The sequence below is a fragment of the Mchenga conophoros genome, linkage group LG4, assembly GCF_057382185.1.
Source record: "Mchenga conophoros isolate Kocher_MC1m ecotype Shallow Benthic linkage group LG4, M_conophoros_male_GT1.1, whole genome shotgun sequence".
Classification (NCBI taxonomy): domain Eukaryota; kingdom Metazoa; phylum Chordata; class Actinopteri; order Cichliformes; family Cichlidae; genus Mchenga; species Mchenga conophoros.
In genome coordinates this window covers 38,716,401-38,727,011 of record NC_140529.1, presented here as the reverse complement: position 1 = coordinate 38,727,011, position 10,611 = coordinate 38,716,401, and the positions used below count along the sequence as shown (strand labels likewise).

Genomic DNA, 10,611 nt, shown 5'->3' with positions numbered 1-10,611 from the left:
CACAAATCCGCTACAGTAGAGACACTTTGGTTTCTATTGGTCTGCAGTACACGAACATTTCACCATGTTTAACTCCGGACCCAACCTGGCCAAAGGAGATCCTGAGAGAGAACAAAGGACGCGACCCTAAGCGACGGCCTCGAGGTAAAAGAGCCGGCATCAGGAACAGGCTACGGGCTCGCGCACACCGCGCACCCATGCCCAGTATCCTGCTAGCCAATGTTCAATCCATCGAGAACAAGCTTGATGACCTCAGAGCCAGAATCAAGTTCCTGAGAGACATTCGGGACTGCAACCTCCTCTGCTTCACCGAGACTTGGCTGAACCCAGCGATACCAGACCACGCCGTGCAGCCGACGGGGTTCTTTTCGGTTTACCGCATGGACAGGACAATGGAGTCGGGGAAGAAAAGAGGTGGTGGAGTGTGTTTGATGGTGAACAACAGATGGTGCGACAGCACAAACATCTCCCCACTCACACGCTCTTGCTCGCCCAATCTGGAGCTTTTGATCGTTAAGTGTCGCCCTTTCTATCTCCCTCGGGAATTCACTGCGGTCATTGCCTGCACTGTTTACATTCCGCCTCACGCGGACTCGGACACTGCCTTATGTGAGCTACATGAGGCTCTCACACATCAACAAACACTTCACCGAGATGCCGCACTCATTGTTATGGGAGATTTTAACAGAGTGAATCTCAAACGGACATTTCACAACCTTCACCAGCACATCAACTGCCCCACCCGGGGCACGAGGACATTAGACCACTGCTACACCCCGTTCAAGAACTGTTACAAGGCTCAGCCCCTGCCGGCATTTGGAAAATCGGACCATTCCGCCATCTTCCTCATACCTGCTTACAAACAAAGGCTAAAGCAGCAACCACCAATCAGGAGGGAGGTCGCTCGCTGGATGGACCACTCAATGACCGCGCTGCAGGACGCACTGGATGACGCAGACTGGGACATGTTTCGGCGCAGCTCTGATGACATCAACATGTTTACGGAAGCGGTTGTGGGATTTATCGGGAAACTAGCGGACGACACAGCAGAAAGAACTATCATCCGAACGTTTCCCAACCAGAAGCCGTGGGTGGATAAAAACATCCGCGACGCTCTGAGATCACGCACCGCTGCCTACAATGAAGGGCTCGTCTCCGGTAATATGGACCTATACAAGGCTGCGTCCTACAACGTGCGCAGCGCGGTCCGAAAGGCAAAGCGGAGCTACGGGGAAAAACTAGAGTCACAGCTACGACAGTGCGACTCTAGGAGCCTGTGGAAAGGACTGCGGACTATAACGGACTATAAACGACCAGCTTCTTCAATGATGAATGCCGATGCTTCACTGGCTGATGAGCTGAACACGTTTTATGCTCGCTTCGACGCCGCAGCAATTAAAACAACAAAAGGCTGCGCGCGCTCGGAGTGCACCAGTGAAGAAAATGCATTCGTCATCACAGAGCATGCCGTGAGGAACACCTTCAGGAGGGTGAACACCAGGAAGGCAGCAGGACCAGATGCAATCCCTGGCCGGGTCCTTAGAGCCTGCGCTGATCAACTAGCGCCGGTGTTCACGGAGATCTTCAACCTCTCCCTGGCCCAAGCTGTGGTTCCCACGTGCTTCAAACGGTCCATTATTGTCCCTGTTCCAAAGAAACAACAGCCCGCTTGCCACAATGACTACCGTCCAGTAGCACTGACTTCAATTGTGATGAAGTGTTTTGAAAGACTGATGAGAGATCACATCACTTCTTCACTTCCTCCCACCATCGACTCACTTCAGTTTGCTTACCGGACTAATCGTTCCACAGACGATGCCATATCTCACCTGCTCCACACATCCCTGAGTCACCTGGACACTGGCAGAGGGAATTATGTTAGGATGCTGTTCGTGGACTACAGTTCAGCATTCAACACAATAATTCCCTCTAAGCTTTTCACCAAGTTGACGGATCTAGGACTCAGCTCATCACTGTGTCAGTGGATCCTCAACTTCCTCACAGACAGACCCCAATCAGTGAGGGTGGGAAAACAAGTCTCCCCCTCCATCTCACTCAGCACTGGAGTGCCTCAGGGCTGTGTTTTAAGCCCCCTGCTGTACTCACTGTACACTTATGACTGTGTAGCCACATCCGACACCACCTCCATTGTCAAGTTTGCTGACGACACTGCTGTTGTGGGCCTGATCTCCGACAACATCGAGACGGCCTACCTGGAGGAGATTAGGAACCTGGAGACCTGATGCCAGGAGAATAACCTCCTCCTAAACATCAGCAAGACTAAGGAGCTGATCGTGGACTTCACTACAAAGCAGGCGAGGAATTACAAACCCCTCATCATCAGTGGCACGCCAGTGGAGAGAGTGGACAGTTTCCGATACCTGGGTGTCCACATCACTCAGGACCTGTCATGGTCCTGTCACATCAACACCCTGGTTAAGAAAGCCCGTCAGCGTCTCTTCTTCCTCAGAAGACTTAGAGACTTCCATCTGCCACTGAAGGTGCTCAAGAACTTCTACTCCTGCACCATCGAGAGCGTCCTGACGGCAAACATCTGCACCTGGTTTGGGAACAGCACCAAGCAGGACAGACGAGATCTGCAAAGGGTGGTGCGCTCGGCAGAACGCATCATTCAATCAGAGCTCCCTGACCTGCTGTCCATCTACACCAAGCGGTGCAAGTCCAAAGCTAGGAAGATTATGATGGACCTCTCCCATCCCAACAATGGACTCTTCTCACTGTTGAGGTCTGGGAAGCGCTTCCGCTCCCTTAAAGCCAAAACAGAGAGAATGAAGAGGAGCTTCTTCCCCCAGGCTATTCGGGGCCTGAACCAGGTGTAGGACTGGACTCTCCCAAACACGTCACTATAAGACTGGACTCTCACACACGTCACCACACATTTCCTATAATCCTATAATTCCTATAATTTATAATCCTTATCTTTATAATCTCTTCTGCTATTTGCACATTCTTTACTGTAAATTCCTAAGTTAATTTGTAAATTCTGTAGTAAATTGTAAATATTGTAGAACTTTTCTTCTGTCATTTAATGGTCGGGCATTGTACAGCTACAAGCATTTCACCCCCATGTCATACTGTGTATGGTTGTGTGTGTGTGACAAATAAAATTTGAATTTGAATTTGAATTTGAATTCTTATGTGATCTTGTGAACTTTGTGAGTCCAGCAACGAACCACTCTGACTAGATTGTATCCTGTCATCTCAACAAGAACAAATGAAGTTGCTGAGTTTCATGCAGATGCTACATGATTTAATTATGTTCACCATAGAAACATGAAATTATTTAGTTCAAATTACAAGTTTGAATCTTGTACATGTAACAACCACCCAGTAGGCTGCTGGGGGACTCCCATGATGCACTGGGTGTTTCTTCTTCACTCACTATGTGTTAATACACGTGTTTAATCATTAGTTATTATTCATGTCCAGTGTTGGGACTAACGCGTTATTAAGTAACGCGTTACAGTAACTACGTTATCATTGTGGTAACGAGCACGGTAACTAGTTATTATGCCAAAATCAGGAACGCGTTAGTCGTTACTGGGATTTAAATAGGCTCGTTACTCGTTACTTCGTGTGGTGGCATCGCGGAGCTTCCACAGATTCAGTAACATTAGCAAGTGGTGGAGGCCAGCAGGTGGATGAAGGAAAAGGGAGGCAGGAGGAAAAGAGACCCGAGGCGGCCGCCGGTCCAAGTGTGAACTGAACTTCAGGTAAGAAGTTATGACCTGCAGTCTCTCTGGGTCAGATATGAACCAAGTTTAGGTGGAGTTTATTTTCGTTGTGCTGACTTTTTCCGTACTGCTACTAGCTAGCATGACGGAGTTTCTATACAGCTGGGTGGTGCTATGATGTTAATGATGTTGAACTTTATTTTGTTCATAAGTTATTAGAGTTGCCAACCGTCCCGTCTGGTATTCAGAGAAATATTACGCGTTTCTTATTGAGGTGAAAAGGAACAGTTTGTCCCGTAATTCAGTTACTGTCACGGTCTGGCTGGCAGACCGTCGGGATGTGGGGAAGGAGGACCCAGGCGCGGAGCTCAAAGTTCAAGCAGTGCGTTTATTTACAGAGGGTGATATCAAACAACAATAAATCCCCGTGTTTTTCCCCAGACTCCCGTGTCGTGTCCTCCAAGTGCTCTCTGCTCCCGTGTCTGCACTCCCGGTGCTCGCTGCTCCTTAAGCCTTCCACGCTCCTCCTGCGGGAAACAATAGCGGCAGCAGTCAGGACACTGAACAATGGCAGGCATACACTACACGACCAAAACCTAAACTGGGTAACTAACGTGGAGTCCCAAGCAATGATCCCGCGTCGGTGGGAGCTCCAAGACTCTCTTAAGTAGCTCCCCCGACGAGGCCTGATCAGCAGCAGGTGTGTGGCTTCGGGTGTGGCCAGTCCCCTTGCAGGGCCACACCCTCCAGGCCTGACGCCGCCTATAAACAAGTGCTCAGCCACCCACACACACACACATATACACAAGCACAGGGAAGGGGAAGCAACACCAAAATACACAACAATAACACAGGTCCATGACTGCCCAGGGGTCCTGGGTCGCCCAGTCCCAGGACCCTGACAGTTACAATGAAAAAGGCACAAAGCTGGAGTTATTCTGTGTTTACGCTGCACAGCTGCCTCTTCTTCTCTCATTCTCCCCCCTCCCTCTCCTGTTTCTACTTCAGTCATGAAACTGATCAGTGATCAGCTGATCGGCTCTCTCGTTTGTTTATTTGTTTATCGCCCACTTTGCGCCAGAAAGAGGAAACCAGCGGATGTCGCGCTAAACAACAGCAGCACGTTTAAGCTTGATCAGCTGTTGTTAGAATTTATTTAATATTAATTTCTAGTATCAGCTGATGTTTGCTGGAGCCACAGCTGTAAAGCTGCTGGTCATGATGTCGGTTTGGATATGTGGTGAGAGGGAAACATGAAGATGAAACCAGGAGATGTCCTTACTGAACCATCAGAGCTGAACAGGTGATGGAGAAACAGGTTTACCTTTTAGGTGACATGAATGAGTTGAAGTTATGAACTGTTTATGAGAGACAAATAACACCAGGATCCTTTTCTAAGTAGCTGACAGCTGGTAACTGTGCAGGGGCGGGTCTAGCAAAGTGCTGCCAGGGGGGCATGTAGGGCATTAACAGGGAGAGGGGGGCACAAAGAAATACTTTTCTTTCTTATTCTCATTTAAAATGTCTCGCTTTTAAAAAATAATTATCTGAGTCTTGCAACAAACGATTGATAGATTGATGCATATATACCATCAGAACAGTGAACATCACTGTCACAACAGCGTTTATTTTCATTCAAAGGCTTTAGGATTTTTCCTATAATGGCGGCCGGTCTCTAGTCAAAATGTCCGGGACGATTTTCTGTCCCAGTCCAGCCCTGTATGCAGCTCATCTGCAGTCTGGTGTTACCTACATCTTCCTATTCAGAAGGCAGAATTTCCGAGTTCTGAGTACAATCGAAAGCACCACGACTGCAGTTTTTGTGTTGGATGTAAAAGGCGCACATGACGCTGTGACGTAGGCTAGAATCATGGCAGCAGTCAATGACGGTCCAGGCGTGGGGTTTCTCTCGTGGAAATGTGCACATTATCTTTTTCTTTCTGTTGGTAGGTGGCACAGTGCACTGTGGCAAGTAAGCAAGCTAGAAGGCTGCAAAGTTATGGAAGCAACACATTAACAAGAGAATTCTGAGTAAAACCAAAGTTACTTTCCCTAAATAAATGGTAAATGGCTTGTATTTGTACAGCGCTTTACTCGTCCCTAAGGACCCCAAAGCGCTTTACACAACCAGTCATCCACCCACTCACACACTGGTGATGGCAGCTACATTGTAGCCACAGCCACCCTGGGGCGCACTGACAGAGGCGAGGCTGCCGTAACTAGTTACTTTGAAAGTAACGAGTAACTTGAAGTAACTGAGTTACTTTTGAGAGAAGTAACTAGTAATGTAACTAAGTTACTATTTTAAAGTAACTTACCCAACACTGTTCATATCTGGCTCTTCCACAGCACGTCTTTGATGTCTTCTTTCTCTCAGCTGGTCACATGGCTGCCCCTCCTTGAGCCTCGGCACATCCTGTGGCTGCAGAATTAGCAGCAGCTCAGGAAACAACACCTACAAAGTGTTTTCAGACCCACAGAGCTGCAGAGCATGATGGGACCTGGTGATGAACTGGAGCAAAGGTCATGCTAACATGTTTAACAGGGAGGACGGTAACAGAGGGAACGATCGGGACAGTGAGCTGCAGTCATCACAGAAACACTGTTTACACAGACCCACAACATTGTGTCAGTGTTGTGTAATCTGTTCAACACAGAACAGAGACGTGATAAGAAAACCTGATGAAACATGATGAATCCTCAAGTGTCAGTGAGAATAACAGAAAGGGAAAAGTGAGTCGTTGGTCATGAGAAGTGGGGCTCAGGAGGGAGCAGGTCACCTGACAACCGAAAGGTCGCTGGTCTGATCCCTGCTGCTCCAGCATCTGTGCTGGTCATGTTACTATGGTAACCCAGAGGAGTATTAATTTATTCATTAAATGAGACAATCAGTCAAAAGTCAATCAGTCATTTTTAATCAGCAGAGTTTTTGGGATCATCACATAAATTTAAAACCAAAAACGCTGAACAAGTTTCTACAGTGTTTCCACTTTTCCTCTCTCACTTCTTCTTCTTCTTGGTCTCCTCTCTGGGCAGACATGCTTTCACTTCCAGCAGCTGAAACATGAAACACGAGTTACACTTTGCATGTTCACAGCGATGCACGCGTTTGTAATTTTATAAGATTATAACTGATGATGCTGTGACAACATGTTCTGTTGAAATAACTTCACCACAGCTGACACAGAACAATACAAACACATATTTTAAAGCCCCCGTGCGTCACTTCCTTCTATAGACTCTTCATATTAGTTCATCCATCCTCTGCTGTGTTTCCTCCTTTCCACAGTCCAGTCGTGACTGTTTACTCCTGCTCTTTGTGTCCTGCTGCTTCCTGTTTTACTTTGGTGAGCTCGTGCTCCTTGTGCAGTGTCTTAAATTTGACTTCCTTTGTCTCTTAATCGGTTCAGCTGTGTTCCCGTGTGTCTCCACTTCCCTGATCACCCTTCAGTATACTGGCTGTGTTTCTCTCTGTCCCTCATCAGAGCATTGGTGCAGCTGTCCTTGTGTCTCAGTGTTTTTTCTTCGGTATTTTGTGTTTTTGCACTTTTGCATCCATCTAAATAAATCACTCGTTTTCTGTTAAGGTCTTTTCCTGCTGCTGTCTGCATCACTCTGCACATCCCTGAGTCTGCACATCACTCCTGACACAGTGCAGCTTTTTTCTGTTTTTTTTACATTAGCGTTAATCATTTTAAACCAAATAAATTTTTCACCACAGAGCGTATAAAAGATGGACACGGTGCTTTCTGTACTGTAAGGTAAAGACCCTGCAGTGATACAACATATGACTGTTAGCCACCTTAAGCTAGCCTGTTACCTTGGTAACATCTGTCTTGTCTTTAGTAATTAGCTTTAAACATGATAAAGTTTGATGGTACCTTCAAGACATTTAGTCAAACATTTCTCTATGAAGAAACGTTTCAGACGATCTCATTGGGAACATAATCCGTAGCTATCAGTAGTAAAAGTTGTAGTCGTCACTAAACCCCCAAACCTCAGGGACGGGGTTATCCTCTGAGGAGCATGAATATAAAATCCCATCGTTGGTACTTCAGTCTGGACCAAAGCGACGCGCCAACAAACACCAACTCACACCGACAAACTACAAGAAGCACAAAACACATGAAGTGTAACAGAGTCTGGTTCAGATGTGTTGTAGTGACCTGTGACGCTGTGATGTGGTCCACTTGTTTCTAAAGCAGCAGAAGATCAGAACAAGGAGAATGAAGGGCAGACTCCTCAGGACGAAGATGACAGGCGATGATGAAGGAGCTGAAATTCACACAAAACAAAGTTCAGCTCTTCATTCGTTCTTTATCATCACCGTAGTTTCACTACAACAAAAGCTTTTCTAGCAGATTCACAGGCTCACATGTTTCTAAACCTTCAAACTTACAGACGTCTGTAAGTTTGAAGGTTTTCAGCTGACAGACATTCAGGTCGTTTCATCGCTCTGGTTTGGATGATTCAATGTTTATTAATCGTCCCTTCAGACGACCAAAGGCTGCCACATGTACGGTAACAGCACAGACACGTGACTAAACTTTTATGTGACAGCGTTTAATCTGTAAAAGACGACATTCACATATTTTGGAGGCGCGCTGGTCACCAAACTGAACCTGTTCACTTACTGGAGTCTGTGTGGTTGTTGTTGTTCATCGTCTTCTCTCCGACTGTGATGATGGTCCCATTTCCTTTAGCCTCAGTTAAAGATGGAATCTCCACAGTCACTTTACAGATGTACGTTCCTGAATCCTCTGTTCTGATGTTTGAAATGTTCAAAGATGAGCAGGTCTTTGCCTCCTTTTTCAGAGACCCGTGAGATTGAAAGTTGACCTCGCTCTTAATGACTGTTTGATTTTTCAGCCAGGTTACTCCACTTCTTTCAAACGTTCCTGCCCAGCAGCAGGTGATGTTTACTGTCTCTCCCTCCATGACAGAAACATCTGGACTCTGGGTCACAACAAACATGCCAGATGAAACAGCTGCAAGAGACACAAACCTGTGAGTCAGCACAAGAGACCAGCATTTAAACGCATCACAGTGAGTGTTATGTCATAAATAAAAAACAAACATCATCAATAAAGATGATCATATTTTCAGGTTTTCTTTTAAACGTTTTTTAAACGCAGTTGTCCTGCTGCTCAGTGCTCTGAGCACCGACACAATGAGGGAGAGTCACAGACTTCCTACATACATTCATTTATCACTTATCAATAACATCCTGCATTACTTGTCACCATAGAAAGAACATAAGTGTAATACATTTTTATTAGTCCTTTATTTATCTCATTTCCAAGAGAGACCTGGCGTCATGGCAACAAAAGTCAACACACATGTACCACATAAGTATATAACATTTAACACAAATACAACATCCTGTACAAACATGTGACAAATACACAATAAGATGAGAGCGACATGAAAACAATATTAAGCTGTTTCTACTCACTCCAACATGAGATGGTGCAGAACGAGGTGAGAAGCAGGCTTCTTAGCACGAGCTTCATGTTTGCAGACTGTTTCATTACCGTCACTTCATCTCTGAGTCTCACCCACCACACACGCAAACATACGTCCACAGCAGAAACATCCTGTGTGCTGTTATCTTTAAAACAGCTGTGCAGACCCACAGCTTCTGTTCCTCCCTCAGACAGCACTCAGCTGTAGAGAAGTGGTGGTTTCTTCTCACAGCTGATGAAGGCGATTCAAAAACACACTTTATTTTGTTCCTAATACCAAGAACATAAAATCTGATCACAGGAAAGTAGAAGAGCAGAAAAGAATGAGTAAAAATATATTTATGATGAAGACGTCTCATTAAAGTGGTGAGTTGGTCTTTGTCTGTTATCTTGGTCACTGATGGCTTCAGACACCATGAGTGACGTCATTCGCCATTAATGAGGTGAGTCGGACTCTGTCAGACTCAGGACTCCCGAATAAGTGAGCTTCTCCAAAGCCCGCTGTAACCTTGCACGCCTGCTTAAAAGAGAGCTGATATTAAATCTATTCATCTCCTGCATTTCTCTCTGATTTGGCCCAGATCACCATCTCCGTGTCGCCACCATGGGGCTTTCAGCTGCTCTGCTCCTCCACCTTCCTCCTGATGTAAGGAATATCACGTCCTTCTCTCGTTTTTAAGTGTAGACTCAAAACTCGCCTGTTCAAAATAGCTCATCCCACACAAACGCTGCACTCTGCTATTTGAAATCTGTTTTACGATTTTAGGATTGTGTGAACTTCTTGCTTTGATGTTGCTTTTATTATTCTGCTGTGTACAGTGTCATTGAGTCTACTTATTATTTCAAATAAAATGTATAATAATAATAATAATAATGATAATGATAATAATAATAATAATGATAATAATACATCATTGACACAAATATCGCCCCTGCAGGGATGACACCAGTTTTCTTTAAGTGCGCTATTCCAAAAATAAATAAATATTAGTCCTGGTTTGGGACATGTCCAAGCACAAAGGCCAGATTTCTCTTAGAAAGACAAAACAAACAAGACTAACCAGAAGGATCAACCTAAGAACACAAAACACCAGCACGCAGATAAATGACGCTGACGTTTCGCTTCCTGGTGGAACAATGTGGGTTATTAGAACTTCGGTGTCATGACGGCGCTGCACTGACTGTTTCTGGCTTTAACTGGTTACTGATGTTGAACTCAGACCTCAGAGTCACTGCCCCGTTCATTTCCTCCACATCATATTTGCTGGTTGCCCACAAGCGCTCCGAGTATCACAGTAGATGTCATGCTTCCACCTGAATGCACAGAGCTGCACAGTTCACACACTAATGTTCACTGTCAGACGCAGCTCAGAGTTTTATTCCTGGAGTGTGAGTTTCTCCCCCGGGTCTGTTACTCTCAGTGTGTGTGTGTGTGTCTGTGTGTCTGTGTG

General features: G+C 45.7%; 1 protein-coding gene across 1 annotated transcript; it reads right to left on the bottom strand.

Annotated features, from left to right (window-relative positions):
* Nucleotides 1-6,692: 6,692 nt before the first annotated feature.
* On the bottom strand, nt 6,693-9,265 carry LOC146576812 (uncharacterized). Its single transcript, XM_085272717.1, has 4 exons — nt 9,151-9,265; nt 8,330-8,683; nt 7,862-7,970; nt 6,693-6,752 (listed from the first exon to the last, which is right to left on the bottom strand). Exons 1-4 carry the CDS (start codon nt 9,224-9,226, stop codon nt 6,740-6,742), a joined length of 552 nt encoding a protein of 183 aa, XP_085128843.1. The 5' UTR covers nt 9,227-9,265; the 3' UTR covers nt 6,693-6,739.
* Between the last annotated feature and the right edge of the window lie 1,346 nt (nt 9,266-10,611).

Coding starts and splice junctions, on each gene's coding strand:
- LOC146576812 (XM_085272717.1), bottom strand. CDS start 9,226: ATGAAACAGTCTGCAAACATGAAGCTCGTGCTAAGAAGCCTGCTTCTC. Junction 8,684..9,150: donor CTGCACCATCTCATGTTGGA/GTGAGTAGAAAC, acceptor TGTCTCTTGCAG/CTGTTTCATCTGGCATGTTT. Junction 7,971..8,329: donor CAACAACCACACAGACTCCA/GTAAGTGAACAG, acceptor TGTGAATTTCAG/CTCCTTCATCATCGCCTGTC.